The sequence below is a fragment of the Harmonia axyridis genome, chromosome 4 (assembly GCF_914767665.1).
Source record: "Harmonia axyridis chromosome 4, icHarAxyr1.1, whole genome shotgun sequence".
Classification (NCBI taxonomy): domain Eukaryota; kingdom Metazoa; phylum Arthropoda; class Insecta; order Coleoptera; family Coccinellidae; genus Harmonia; species Harmonia axyridis.
Window position 1 is genome coordinate 29,794,430 of NC_059504.1, and position 15,136 is coordinate 29,809,565.

At 30.5% G+C, this 15,136-nt stretch overlaps 4 protein-coding genes across 8 annotated transcripts; 2 read left to right on the plus strand and 2 right to left on the minus strand.

Moving 5' to 3' along the window:
* Positions 1 to 2,233: 2,233 nt before the first annotated feature.
* On the plus strand, positions 2,234 to 5,550 carry LOC123678382 (heparan-sulfate 6-O-sulfotransferase 2). 2 transcript variants are annotated; one of them, XM_045615384.1, is made up of 5 exons: positions 2,235 to 2,547; positions 2,696 to 2,876; positions 2,931 to 3,248; positions 3,312 to 3,416; positions 4,662 to 5,550. In XM_045615384.1, the coding sequence occupies exons 1-5, from the start codon at positions 2,362 to 2,364 to the stop codon at positions 4,679 to 4,681; spliced, it is 810 nt and encodes a 269-aa protein (XP_045471340.1). In that variant the 5' UTR covers positions 2,235 to 2,361; the 3' UTR covers positions 4,682 to 5,550. The 2 variants fall into 2 exon arrangements, with proteins under 2 accessions (XP_045471339.1, XP_045471340.1); XM_045615383.1 differs by having other exon boundaries at positions 2,234 to 2,547; positions 3,312 to 5,550.
* A 2,138-nt stretch (positions 5,551 to 7,688) lies between these two features.
* LOC123678383 (SPRY domain-containing protein 7) lies at positions 7,689 to 8,590 on the minus strand. 2 transcript variants are annotated; one of them, XM_045615386.1, is made up of 4 exons: positions 8,428 to 8,590; positions 8,198 to 8,368; positions 7,915 to 8,145; positions 7,689 to 7,859 (listed from the first exon to the last, which is right to left on the minus strand). In XM_045615386.1, exons 1-4 carry the CDS (start codon positions 8,543 to 8,545, stop codon positions 7,762 to 7,764), a joined length of 618 nt encoding a protein of 205 aa, XP_045471342.1. In that variant the 5' UTR covers positions 8,546 to 8,590; the 3' UTR covers positions 7,689 to 7,761. The 2 variants fall into 2 exon arrangements, with proteins under 2 accessions (XP_045471342.1, XP_045471343.1); XM_045615387.1 differs by having other exon boundaries at positions 8,198 to 8,381; positions 8,428 to 8,559.
* Positions 8,591 to 10,845: 2,255 nt separating this feature from the next.
* On the minus strand, positions 10,846 to 13,034 carry LOC123678384 (mitochondrial coenzyme A transporter SLC25A42). 3 transcript variants are annotated; one of them, XM_045615389.1, is made up of 8 exons: positions 12,919 to 13,034; positions 12,567 to 12,621; positions 12,329 to 12,513; positions 11,974 to 12,159; positions 11,591 to 11,723; positions 11,401 to 11,533; positions 11,166 to 11,343; positions 10,846 to 11,111 (listed from the first exon to the last, which is right to left on the minus strand). In XM_045615389.1, exons 3-8 carry the CDS (start codon positions 12,475 to 12,477, stop codon positions 10,943 to 10,945), a joined length of 948 nt encoding a protein of 315 aa, XP_045471345.1. In that variant the 5' UTR covers positions 12,478 to 12,513; positions 12,567 to 12,621; positions 12,919 to 13,034; the 3' UTR covers positions 10,846 to 10,942. The 3 variants fall into 3 exon arrangements, with proteins under 3 accessions (XP_045471345.1, XP_045471346.1, XP_045471344.1); XM_045615390.1 differs by lacking the exon at positions 12,567 to 12,621 and having other exon boundaries at positions 12,919 to 12,940; XM_045615388.1 differs by lacking the exon at positions 12,919 to 13,034 and having other exon boundaries at positions 12,567 to 12,708.
* A 3-nt stretch (positions 13,035 to 13,037) lies between these two features.
* On the plus strand, positions 13,038 to 14,062 carry LOC123678385 (calmodulin-like protein 4). Its single transcript, XM_045615391.1, has 4 exons — positions 13,038 to 13,235; positions 13,291 to 13,321; positions 13,397 to 13,527; positions 13,582 to 14,062. Exons 1-4 carry the CDS (start codon positions 13,233 to 13,235, stop codon positions 13,864 to 13,866), a joined length of 450 nt encoding a protein of 149 aa, XP_045471347.1. The 5' UTR covers positions 13,038 to 13,232; the 3' UTR covers positions 13,867 to 14,062.
* Positions 14,063 to 15,136: the final 1,074 nt, after the last annotated feature.

Sequence of the window (15,136 nt, forward strand, 5' to 3'; positions counted from 1 at the left end):
GTGAAAGATGTACCTCGCACTGGAAGGCCAATTGTCGATCAAATCATAGACAATGTGGAGTCCGACCGTTATGTAAGCACTTTCTATTGACCAAGGACTAAAGATTGCACCAAAAACTATTTGCATAAGGCTGGTTTCAAGAAGAAGCTCGATGTATGGGTACCACACAAGTTAACGCAAAAAACCTCATGGACCGAATTTCTATCTGCGAATCGCAACAAAATCTACCCATATTTTTGAAGCGGTTGATTACTTGTGATGATGGCCAGGAAGGTTTTTCTGTGGGTTTGGTGGGTTGGCAGGGAATTATCTACTATGAGCTGCTCCCCTACGACACAACTGTTAACTCGGAAATTTACTGTGGACCGTCTGAACCCTGAAGGAAGCAATCGCATAGAAGCGACCAGCTTTGCCAATAGGAGAGGAATTGTGTTCCATCAAGACAACACCTGGCCACACACATCGATAGTGTCTCGCCAGAAGCTCACGGAGGTTCTTATTCTCAGAGAAAACAATTTTGCTGGTGAAAAATTCACTTATGAAAATCGTCTGTCCCAATTTTTTGCCAATAGGTTCTAGGCATAATAATATTACCTTCAAAATGGCAACAAGTTATCGAACAAAACGGCGCATATTTGATCTGAATCGGATCATTTTAACTATGGTAATAAAATCCTTGAAAAGAAATGGATTTCATTCTACTACACCATATATTATTCAGGGTGTTTCCAAATTAGACGTGAACCCTGGAAGACGTGTAAGTATGACTCATTTGCTATTGTTTGAGCCATATTTACTCATTACCAAAAATCAACCGTTTACGAGATACCTATTTGAGTTCTTGTAATTTTTAAAATATTTCTCACCTTACTTGGCCAATTTTGTTTATAATTTTGGAATTATTAAGTATAATAATTAGGTCACAGAACACTAAATATACAGGGTGGTCCAAGTTCGACGGCCTATTAGACGTTTCTGGAGGACGGGGCCGATTTGAAATCTAAAAATTCGTAATATGACATTGTTGATGATGCCCTATTCCGCTAAAATATTTTCGCAGTTCCTGCACTTCCGGTTATACAAGAAATGAAAAAAAAAAAATTCAAAAAAAACTTTTTTTTTTCATTTATGTCTCAGATATTATCAAGATTTCCATTCTCAATTACTCTTCCCTAAAATGATTGCGTTAGTCCTTATAGTTCTTAAAATATTAAGAAAAAAACCCAAAAAAGAGAGAATTTCCTTAGTCACAATTACGTGAATTATTTTTACTGTGGATATCCTATGCGTATACTCAATTCACATTCTTAAACTAGAATGATGGAGGAATATCGTGCATATCTTAAACTTGAGAAATATCATCACAGAGTGTTTCAAATATTGTACCAAAAATTGTAAACAAAATTTGATCATAACTTTCGATTTTCAAATTAGAACCCTATTTTTTTGTGATTTCGTTGGATTCTAGGGTAAAAAATAAGGGTAGTGTCCAAACATGATTATGCTCTTAAATTCAATAATTCAAAAGTTACTCGAGATTTTATGAATTTATGTTATACGTAGGGTCAATTTCATTTCATCTGTTTCCAGGCAGACTAGCAATAATACTCTATGACCATAGAAATGTAAATACCTAATATTACTACCTAATTGAAGGGTAATGTGAATGATCAATTCGGATAAGTAAAAAAAACCTTTCAACTAAAGTTTATTAGTCATGCAAAGTAACATTTTTATTATGTGACCAGCATTTAAAACTTCTTCACCTTCATAAACACTTCTAGAAGTGTTTGTACCTTAAAGATACCCCAAGTATTCTACTCAGTCTTGGCCATTTGGACCTAAAAAAGGTACTATTAGAATCCTGTAGTATAATAATGTTGATTGAACCGTTCACATATTATATGCACACGATTGTTATTCGTCATTTTTAGAAGTCTTCCATCCTTGCATAACTTTCAATATCATTAGACTGAAATGAAACAAATGATGATATCTACCGCCTTTACCTAAAATGAAAATAAAATATACACACTAACACACTTGTTCACTATAGAAGTCTGAAAAGTTTTAATATTTATTGTAAAATCGCAAATAACGCAAATACACACACAACTAATTTAACAAAAAACTCCAATGCCAACATTTATAGTTCTACGTTTGCTCACCTTGTCGCTGCATTCTTAATCTCAGATGCCACACATAGAGAAATTATTTGTTTATGCATAGACAAGTCCACAGATTACGGATTATCTGTAATCTGTCTTACCTACTCGATGGGATGAGGAGATTTTGTTTTGATTTTAATTTTAGTAAATAAAATAAAAGCGGATATCGTTTTTATCTGGATTGCAATGAATAATGAAGAATTTAAAGAGCGTCTCCGTACAATGTATTGATAGTGATATTGCACTCCTTCTTCCTAATGGTGTCTACGAAATAAAACAAATGGAACCCAAATCTTCCAAGTTGAAAAGAATATCATTTTTTTGTCTAGTGCTAGCCGTTTTTGGAATTTTAGGTTTTGGATATTATTGCCCAGATAAGGTGAAAAATTCATTTTTATAACAGTTTTGCATTTCTCACTTAATTTCTTTTGTTCTGCAGAATCCTTATATTTTCCATTTATAGATAACAATATTACTTACTTCTATTTCATTCAATTTTCTTTGTTGATGTATACATATTTCTTCAGGTATGCGCACTAAGTTCCCGAGAGCTGCCCATATCAGTAGTAGAAGACAATATTGGAAAACCTTTAGCACATATTTATAGCACAAAAGTAGGTCTTAGCTATGAAGATATGCTCAATGATGATTTTACTTTTGACATGGATTCACATGATGTTATGGTGTTTTTACACATGCAAAAAACAGGTCAGTTATTCTTATCTTATTCACATTTTGGTATAACAATAAAAAACATTATAGGAGGTACGTCTTTCGGAAAACACTTGGTTCATGATTTAGATTTACAAAGGCCATGTACTTGTCCTCTTACAAGAAAACGGTGTTATTGCTTCAGACCACATTCTAATCAAAGTTGGCTGTTTAGTAGATATACCACTGGTTGGAAATGTGGTTTGCATGCAGATTGGACTGAATTAACAAATTGTGTTGATGGAAAATTAGATGAAATCGAAGGAACACAAATAAAAAGAAGATATTTCTATATAACCTTGCTAAGAGAACCAATATCAAGATATCTATCTGAATTCAGACATGTCCAACGTGGGGCAACATGGAAAGGTAATTAGATACATTGAAATTATAGTATTTCATCGATCTGACTATGTTTTTATCTATTTGCAGGGTCTCTCCACACTTGTAATGGAAGACCAGCTACAGATGATGAAATACTACCATGCTATATTGGTGAAACTTGGGAAGGAGTCAAAATCAATGACTTCATTGATTGTGAGTCGAATTTAGCAATAAATAGACAAACAAGAATGCTTGCAGATTTATCCTTAGTGGGTTGCTATGATAGAAGCTATATGACAAAATCTGATAGAGATCGAATAATGCTAGCAAGCGCAAAACGTAATCTGAGATCAATGGCATTTTTTGGTCTCACAGAATATCAGAAAATATCTCAGTATATTTTTGAAGAGACTTTCAATCTTAGATTTGCTATACCTTTTGAACAAAATAATTCTACCGTTTCTAGTTCAACAATACCATTTTTAACTCCCACTCAGGCAACAAAAATAGCCACATTGAATAATTTAGATATTGAGTTGTACAAATATGCAAAAAAATTACTAATGGAAAGATTTGAAAAAGTTAAATCAAGAGATGCAGATTTCGAATCACGGTTTAAACATTTAGGTGAGCTAAGTGAGAGAAATGGGAAAAGTGAGTTTGATTGGGATAACCTTCCCGATAATGATTATGTTAAAAAATTGGATTGATAATCCTGACCTTACTTGTGATATTGCACTCTTCACCTTCCCCATTTGAGGAAGTCACTTTTTCGTACAATATGTGTACGGATTTTTGTATTATACACTTCTGGGTATAATATTATATTAATATTGTATCACTTCACACAGAATCTTCTTTATATCGAAAGTTTAAAAGAAAAACAGGTTAAGCCGCTTACATCATATTGATATGATATTCCATGTTTTAAAAGTAACATGTTATTGAAGGATTAATGAGGAAATTTGGTTCTCAATATACATTGAAGATTCAATGATTAAACCATAGCAATACATATAAAAGACTATTATCTGTTTTTTTTTAAGATGCAGGTTTTCCTAGAATTGTCATATTGTTGCATAATCTAACTGAAATATTAGATCTATCAAGGAATTAATCGGTAGGAGCTCAGCATGTGGATTTGCTTCCAATGCTAGTAACATTGGTATATCTGATTTAAGCAACATGAAACCTCAGATTTAGAATATGTCTGAAATTATACAACAATATCATAATATTTATTATCTGCCATATAGTTTCTTGGTTCACATTGTACCAATTGAAAGACCAAAAAATAATATGCTGCACTAGCTAGATTCATCAAATGAATCATATTATTCAACTGAGCTTATCCAATAATAAATTGAAGAAAATACTCCTTATACTATATTATTTTACCTTGTTATTCACGATATTTCAATTATCAAAGTACTTTAGTAGTATTTACTTTTTCTACAGATCCAATATTGATACACTAAGGAAGCTAATTATTGATAACTGGGAACTGAAAAATAATTTAGAATTAGAACTTACCGATTGCAATAAAAAATTTAAGTTTAGCAAGAAAAAAATTAACAAAAAGGCAAACACCAAACAAGAGTAATACTTATTTTTTCCAAGCAAACAAAAAGTACCTTTGATTTGTATAATTTTATTTTTGTACTATTTGTTGGCTACAATTTTATGATTTACCTAATGATATCCTGTTTTTTATTTACATAATAATGAAATGACTGATATGATTTTATAACCCCCTCTGCATTACATGAAGACCTTGTATTTTCATTTTCAGAGCCAAAATATTTTTTTATTCAAGACTCATACAGTCGTAGCAAAATTAAAGCAAATATCTTTTTCATTCAGCACAGGTGAGATTATTTATATCGTTTCATTTAACAAACCAAAGACTAATCTTGTTTATGTTGAAGTCATATTCTGTGAGATTTTATCATTTTTTCAACGAGAATTCTTATTTCTGTCTTCAGTTATAGGACTTTCAGTTCACTGACAAATCTATATTTAGTATTAGTTGATCCTTATGGAACATGTTTGATGTTGAGAAATAGACTATTTTTGTTAGATATAATTAAGAATAAATCAATGTATCTTGCATGATCACAATTAATAATTATATTCACAGGGTTTTTCAGAATATTTATCAATTATTATACCAGAAATATTGATTATTTGTCTGGCAAAATATGTAGATTGGTATTTCTTTCATTGGTAGTGTAAAGATGCCTAAAAGTTGAACATATCCTTTTATAAATTTTTACATTAAACTATAAGTTTCAAGTCCTGAATAAAAGTGCATGTATACCTAAAGAAAATATAGTTTTTAACAGTTTTTATCGTTTTAATTTTATTTCTATTATTAATACGACATTCAATTCGTTCTAAAGAATTAAAAAAAAAATACATTTTAATGGGTGGAGTTGTAATTAAGAAAATTTTAATTTTTTCGTGTTTTATTCATGTTTTTCTTGGATTAGTATTTACAAATAATATAAATAATTAAAGTTACCTGACTTCAAAATATTTTTATTAGTAATTCAGTGATATTTGCTCTGAACATATGATTTTAATCATTTCATTTTTCAATAATGTTTTTAGTGGAAAAATACTTAAGAACAATTCAAGAAGAATGAATAGGAAAATATTAATAGAGACATTCTCTGTAAGCAGCCACAATGAAACTTGTTAAGGATCATAAGTTTTCATTATGAAATTCGATTCTATTAATAAAAATTTTCACAATATTTAAAAATTATATTTCGGAATGATATTTGATTTTCAAACTTCTAAAAAAAACTATTACAATTACATTAAATGCAACTGATCTAATGAGCATATATACCTTGTATATAATAAATGTCATTGAGCAAATATAAATACTTTAAACTGCAAATTATAACCTGCGCTGAAAGCTTTACTAGGAAACAATATACAGTTCACTGTATAATCCATAAATACTAAAAAATGTGAACACCAATAAATCTAGTATCTTTTAGAAAGTTAAATATCTACATACAGGGTGTTTCATCATAAACTGGACAAACTTATATGGCTTATAGGAGACATCGGGAGAATCATTTTCGGCTTATGACATATACCCCTTTTTCGATGTATAAGCGAGATACAGAGTGTGCAACGTCATTTCTGACCAATATTCTATTGAGTGTGGTCAGTTATGTATAACTTTTGAAGTTACGATTTTTTGTCAAATCGTAGTATTGAGTACTTAATTCAGAAAAGGTAAAGAAATGGCGGAAAACCTGCAACGTTTGCAATTTTTTTTCTCGGTGGTCAAATTGAATTTCATTTTTTGAATCAACTCATTTTTCTGAGAATTTCTGTGATCAATTTTTTTCAAAAATCGAACAAAAATTTTTTTTTACATATCTACAGCGAAACAAAAATTTCAAAAAATTTCACCCGAAATTGATGAAATTTCTCACAATTATACTTTTTTTATACCTAACACGAAGATAAAAACAGAATCGAAAAATATCCAACGGTTCCTCCTCTAACATAATTGAAAAAAACAACTGGTTGGGCAATGAGGGGCAAAATTTTGAAATTGCATTGTCGAAACATTCTAGATGGTAGTATAAAATTATCAAAACGCGAAAAAAAAATTTCGCTGTAATAGCTCGAGAGGTCGAAAGTTCAACTCCCCCACAGAGTTTCATTGGAATTATAGCGAAATTTTTTTGTTGCTTTTTGATAATTTTATACTACCATCTGGAATGTTTCGACGAGGCAATTTCAAAATTTTGCCCCTCGGAGCCGAACCAGTTGTTTTTTCAATTATGTTGGAGGACCAAAGGAGAAATTTGGATCGTCGTTTTGAAGGAACCGTTTGATATTTTTGGATTCTGTTCTCATATTCGTGTTAGGTATAAAAAAAAGTATAATTGTGAGAAATTTCATCAATTTTCGGTGAAATTTTTGTTTCGCTGTAGACATGTAAAAAAAAATTTTTGTTCGATTTTTGAAAAAATTTTTTCACAAAAATTCTTAAAAAAATGAGTTGATTCAAAAAATGAAATTCAATTTGACCACCGAGGAAAAAAATTGCAAACGTTGCAGGTCTTTTGCCATTTTGAATTTTTTTTTTCAAGGTTCTTTACCTTTTCTGAATTGAGCACTCAAAAATACTACAATTGGACCAAAAATCGTAACTTCATAGGTTATACATAACTGACCACACTCAATAGATTATTGCTCAGAAATAAGGTTGCACACCCTGTATCTTGCTTATGCTTGGAAAACGAGGTATATGTGATAAAGCAAAAATGATTCTCCCGATGTCTCCTACACGCCATAATTTGGCAACCATATACAGGATGTTGCATCATAAACTGGACAAACTTATATTATAAGTTTCTCCAGTTTATGATGAAACACCCTGTATATGGTTGCCAATTTTAAATATTTGATTTTTAGTCACTCTGTACTGATTATAATTCAGTATTGGAAAAATTGATTTTAAGGGTATTTAATACATCAATAAATAATAGTGCAATGTACAAATGTATTTAGGTGCACTTGCACTTTATAGCAAAGACTGTTCCAGCATTATTTTCTCAAATCCAGGAGGAGATGAATGAATAAAGTTATCTAATATTATATCTACAATGGCCCCATCATCAACTGGAAATAAAAAAAATTTCAAAATAAAAAAGGAAATGGAGTTTGTTTAATTTACCATATATAGCAGGATAAACTGTTCCTTTAACATTAGTTACACTTTGGTCTAATTCTTTTCCATTAACGTAAAATTTGAGTTGAATGTGATCATAAGAAACACCAATGAGATCTCCCTCTTGTAAATGTATTCCTTCTGTTGCATCTCCTGTGTAAATTTTGAACAATTCTTTTTTATTATGTCTTATTATATGGTCACTACATAAGGCCCATGAATGTTCATCCATACCACCTAAAAGTAGTTACTTATTAATAAAAAACATTTTTGAAATCTTATGCTATACCTTGCGTTAAGCTTAAATCAGTCTGTCTTGTAGCTAGGCCTATAGACCAAGAACCGCCTTGTTGTATTTTAGCTTCAAAATAAGATTTAGACTGGACTAATGGAGCATTACCTAAAGCTGCACCTGCACCACAAACCCTTTGTCCCCCTTTGACTATTACTACCTCATATCCTGAAAACCAATACTGGTAGGTACATTTGGAACAGATTGAAAGTTTTGAATTAAAGTACCCATAAAATTTGTATCCAATCGGATTGGACTTTCCTTAGGCATACTTGGTACATTTTCTGTGTATTTGAAGCCATCTAAGCAACCTCTCAAACAACAAAACACTGATGCATTTGTCATATTTTCAGTTTAAATAATAATAACTTAACCTCCAAAAGATGTCAGATTTGGTCATAGACCTAGGATATTAGGTCTATGTATGGATATTAGGTCTATGGATTTGTTAGTGATTCATAGATGTTAGTATTCTGTGGATGTTAGTATTACTGCGTTCGGTATATGCCACACTGTTCGCACCATTCACACCTTAGAACATTAATTATTACTAATAAATAATATACAGTCCATTCAGGAATTATTGACATCCCGGGTGGCTTTGGAAAATCGAAATTAAGTTGGTACTGGCTCATTCAGTAACATTTTGAATTGCAGATTTCGGGTTGGCATTGGAAATGTCATTGACTGGAGGTTAGATTTCAGTTTGTTTTGATCGAAGAAATTTTGAAACTTAAAAGTTGTATCAATTTCAAACACACATTGATTAGTTAATTTGAGTATTTCTCACAGTACTGTTTGAAAAAAGAAGAAGGCAAGTCATTACAACCTGGATTATTAGTGGATGAAAACCTGTGCAATACGATTTCACCTTCAAAGAATCATTGAATGACTTGATTGTTCCCAAAAGCCGAGCCAAAAGCAACCAATATATCAGCCTGGATGAAATTTGATCGAAAAGGATCTGGATTTTAATCAATCAAAGACAACATTACATAAACTTAATTGGTTACAAGTTCAAAACAGTTAATAAAAGGAAAATTCTTATTGATAAACAGAAAAATATAATAAGTTGAGTACGATTTTATGGTGAATACAGAGAATATTTGCAACAAAATTTGAAATTCATTTATCTGGAGGAAACTTGGTTATTTGAAAATGCTAGCATTATTCAACAGTGGACTCTAGAAAGAAATCAAAATGTTTTTCAATTATATTCAAGGGTAAAAGTAGAAGGAGCACTATTTTGAATGCTGGATATTTGGATTTTCACCTGGATGTTTTGTTTTGACAGTGGTGATCATGAGGATTATATAAATCTATGAAGAGAGAATTATTTTATAATTGGATTGCTAAACAAAGTCTTGGCATTGCATCTATAGTTTATTTATATTCTATATTGAAATAAAGTAGGTATTGTTATATCTGTTTTTTGTTCTTCAATGAGTAATCCAAAAATCTAATAAATTCCAATTGCTTTATAGAATTTTTACTGAGTATTTAAGCGAAAAATATATTCAAAAGAGTAACTTCAAGAATTTCTTCACCTCTTACCCACTTGAAGATAATAATAGAATGCAATAAAATTTTAGAATTCACAAATTGAAAATAATTCCATGCAGAAATGCTTTTAGTGAGTGAGTTAAAGCTGTTATGGGCAAAATAATTTATGTTATTTAATAGAAACTAGTATAAAAGCATTTCAATAAAAAACAGAAAACTCGAGTACAAATAGTACCTATATTGTTCATACAAGTTTAATCAATCATTCATGTCATGAACAGTTTCAATAAATAGTGAATTTAGAAAGTAATTTACACATCGGCTAATAAATTGGTTCCAATTTTGAAAGTTACAGTACAACTGTGATGTCAAAATTTTTCATATACTAAATGGATTCTTTGAATTTTATTTCTGTCTTATTATGATATGGCTCTTCCATTCACTAAGCTACACTATTTAAATTTATCAACCAGTTTTTTCTGTTTTCTTCACCAGTTTAGACACCACAGTAAAAATGATACATAAGAGTTATTTGATAAGAATTTTGCAAGCAGGTTGGTATCCAGTGTCCATCAGTAATGCAACAATTTTTGAAGAGCCTTTGGTGAAAAAGAATATGCATATTTTAATGATCTTTCATGGGCGACTCTTAAATGAATAGATATCTCTTCATTGGATTTCCTTGAAATGAGAGAGCATTTCACTATTTTTTTACGTTATATAATCTGAATTTCAATTTATGAAATCATGATTGTATGCGTCCCTTCGTAATAATCGTAATTTCGAAAATTCAGGATCTTTCGGATACAAAAATGATGAAAATAATTTAAACTGGTTATTTCTATGATGAACCATAGCAATTTTTAGTGATATTTTTGTAACCAGAAATAAAGCCGCGACTAGACGTTCATGGCCTACTTCGATGTCAATAATTCCTGAATGGACTGTATAATAAAAATAAATATATTTATTAAATAGTCTGCAATATCACTTCATACTAAGCAGCTGGTCAAGATAGCCAGCGTCATAATAAATGACTCCTACTGTATCTAACAAATATGAACTAATGAAGATTAGTAATCTTAGTATGTAATTGAATTGAAGAAATTAGGAAATGTTTTCTACTTTTTGAAATGAAAAGATTAGCAAAACAAGAATTTATTATGATCAACAAGTATTCAAAATACAAATATTGACTAATATTGGCTCTTATTCACAATATAATTTTGTTGTGTTAACTCATACTGATCTCTCAACTGATAATTTTTTGTTTTGTTTCTCAATAAAAAGGTTACGTAATGAATCTTTTGTATTGTCATAAGTTGCATAGCTTATTCCTACAGCAATAGGTCCTTTAATCCAATTCATAGAAAGCCCTTTGTACAAAGCTCTCCATAGACCTTCCGTTCTAAAAAGTAAAAACAATGCATCAAACAACAATAACGCAAAGTACTTGTCCTACCTATGCATATATAAAATTGTTGCCATTATTGTTGGATACTTTCCTTGAGTATCTGTTTGCATTCTTCTTCTTATAATATCAAATGGATAACTGCTAGACTGGCCAAGCATACCAGCACATGCTCCACTAAATAATGAAAAAAGAGGATAGAACCCAGAATATTTTTCTTCTAACTTATCTAGAAAAACATTTTTTCAGATCTCAACACTCATAGCTTTCCTGTTTATCTGCACACCTTTATAAAGATGTTTAAGTGTATCGTAAGTAAAAAAAGAAACTCCAGCATATGGTATGACACCAGATATTGTCGAAACGTAACCTTTATAAAAAGCTCTTAGACCTTCTTTTTCATAAACCTTGGAAAACACCTAAAGGATGGATAACTTGATCATAAAGTAATTATGACAAAAAGAAAGCTGATGTACCTCTCTTAGTGTTGCATATTCCATTTTTTTTGTTACTGCCATCCGAGCTCTAGCTAAATCAAGTGGGTATGTAAGAGATTGGGATGTCACTCCTGCAAGGGAACCAGCCAAAAATAATTTTTTTGGAGATTCTCTATAAAAAATTATTTAATATTATTACCTATAGGAGCAATTGAGAAAATAATATATTTTACAGTGAAAAAAGATGAAGAAGGTTAAAATCATATAAAGAATAATGTGAATTTATGAACTGCATGAACTTATTCAAAACAATAGGTCTGTTTATTCAATTGAAATGATAACAATGTCCAATTTCACATGCTAACAATTTGGGTAATATGAGGTGCAAACACTTCAAAGAGAAAATGAGAAGAAGTACTTACTTTCCTTTCAACCCATCTACCCCCAATACCTTTTTCCACTCTTCGTGAGCAGTAAACTGAATTGCAGCATAAGGGATAATTCTCGCCATAGTTGCACTGTTTCCTCTCCATAATGCTATGAATCCTTCTTGTTTGTATGTTTGCTTCAAAAATTTCAAGGCTTTCCTTGTAGAATAAGGTTGTTTCCTAAAAAAAAAAATTGAATGTTTTAATTGAAATGAAGGATTTGATATTATCATGGATGATGAAAACCCATGTTATTTCACACCGAAGCAGAAGCATCTCTTTAAAACCTCGCATTAGAAGCTACACAAAAAATGTACATGCTAAAAAATTATTTATAACACTTATTTACCCTATCTGAAAATTTATTTTTGTTCTATCAAGTGGAGCAATAGTGGTTTTGGCTAATGCTCCTGCTATAGCACCTGCTGCTAAACTAGTTAAAATTTTAGTTGCGTTACTTAATTGAACCGTTTCACGATCATGGCCTTTAATTGCCATAGTGGACAACTAGCATCAAGACATAATTGGTTAAAACTACAAAAGAGAATAATTAATTTCAGTAACAGAGACTAATTTTATGGAATTACCTAATTTGAACACGAATGTCCTTGATAATAATCCCTGAACGTTCAGAGTTCGCAGCTTAAAATTATAAAATAAACATGTGTATTTGAAAAAAATTACTGTTAGAAGATAACCTTTCTGTCGAAGTACAAATTTTAGTGTATATTAATATATGAGAATTGGGTTACTCAATATAAATGCTGAACGTTAATCGATACAAATTATTTTACCTACTATATAAGGAAAATAAAATTGCATATTCTTATCCAAATAAACTTGACGTTAACGAGTCTAGTATTAGAATAATTCCTTTCTTTATATATTCGGCAATACTCAAATCTGATCCTGATAACTAAATCCGTCAATATCTCCTACCTTCTGTCTCTAGCTATTCACGATTTCCTTGATAGAATTAGGTATTCTAAAAATTGTTCAAACAAAAAAGTTTTAATTATAACATTTATAACTACTTAAAAAATTGGCAATACTGTTAGATAATGGAGGTTATAATTTGACGTTTCTGTACCTGTTGAGTGTTAACTCTAATTTTCTATTCTGTCACCTGTTCTGTTTTAATGTTTAATCAACAAATTGTGAAATTTAAAGGTTTAATCATGGTTTGATAATCATTTATCTAATCGGACAATCCACATTTGAACATTGGATAAATTTAAACTTTAATATTAACAATGGTAGGTGAATTCTACAAAAATCTAATTTCATTTAGTGAATTCTTAATTTTTTTAGGCTAGATACTTCAAAGAACAAGACATCGATGGTGAGTTGAATGAACATTTCATTTCTTCTGCCTATGAAATATTATTTGCTTTCTTTTAATTTTGTATCTTTTTAGAATTCAGGGAATGTTTTTATTTGTTTGCTCGGTCTGGACACATAAAATCTTTAGATGAATTGACTGTTATAATGAGGAGCTTGGGATTAGCTCCAACCATTTCAGAACTAGCTGGTTATCTTAAACAGAAGGTGCAGAATATATGCTTCTTATTTTATGATTTTGAACTCTCAATTATTTTACAGGGTGGAAAAATGAGTTTTGCCGAGTTTCTTGAAGTTATGCACATTCATTCAAGAGTTGAAAATCTACCAAAGGAAATAGTAGATGCTTTTAAAGCAGGCGATAGTTCAAACAAAGGTTTGATATCTGCAAAGCAGCTCCGTCATATGCTGCAAAACTGGGGGGAATGTTTATCGTCAAAAGAAGTTGATAGAATTTTCAGAGAAGCCAACATCACAAATAATAACATGGTTAAATATGAAGACTTTGTGAAAATAGCATGCGCCCCCATACCCGATTATTATTAAGTGATACTATGCATTATTTAACAAAATTTAATCACATAATCAGGGATTTCTTTTTGGTGGTGTTTACAAGAAATATTTTAGACAGTATATTAATTTTTATTTGATAGATTTTATTTCTAAACATATATTGAAGGATTTACACAAATTACCTTGTATTTTGATCCTACGCACATTTTATAATAAATATTTGAAACTATTTTTGATGATTAATTATATAATTCTACACAATCTGCAATGTGTTTTCGGTAAAAAAACATTTTCATTTTGGGTTCTTTTAATTTTGTGTAAAATTAATTATGTAAATATATCAAACTTCATCATTATTCAAACATTTTAACATATGTTGAAATGTTTACATGTGATCCAGAGAATCCATAAAGTAATAATCAGCTTCATAAAAGGGTTGCATTATGGCTTTTGCTGTAAGGCATAAGAGTTGTTTAGATTTGATGATATCCCAATTGAAACAATGAAAAAGAATTTATTATTCTTTAGAGTAAAATAAGAAACATAATCTGTTAATATTTCATGACAATCAAGAATCGATCTTAAATACTGCGGGTCATTTGAAATTTTTTTTTCTATTAATTTCAAAGATGGAGATTAGTTATTATATTATAGTGGATATATATACTATTTTTTTACTTAGTATACAGGGTGTCCCGTGAAGAATGAGACAAATGAATACCATGAATTAAGGTCATCATGGAGGACCCGTATCAAGAGGTTTCAATCGCCTGAGTGCCTTTGTTTGGGATATACAGGGTGATGTTCATCTTATGAGTGAAATTTCTCTGTTGAATAACTCTTTAACTAATCGACCTAATAATTTCAAATTTTAAAGTTTTGTCGCCCTTTACTATCGCCTTTCTGCAATATTTCTGAATTCGAGTAAATCAGATCCGGACTAGGAAAATTTCAGACTTTTCCTATTTCCATGAATATTGGATCACCCTGTACGTGAACATTATGATTTTTTTCCGTTTTCGTAATCACAAAGAATTGATTCATTACGAAAATTCTAAATCTCTATTTGGCACGGTCATACAGGGTGATCAACAAATAATCCCTTATTTTACTATCGACTTCCTTCAATAATTCTGAAATCGAAAAAATCAGGTCCGTACTATCCGTACATTTTAGACTTTTTCTATTTTCGTGAATATTGGATCAACCTGTAAGTCGATATCATAATTTTTTTCGTTTTCGTAACCACAAAAAATTAATTCATAATCAAAATTCTGAAAACATTCCCTTATGAAAGAAATTT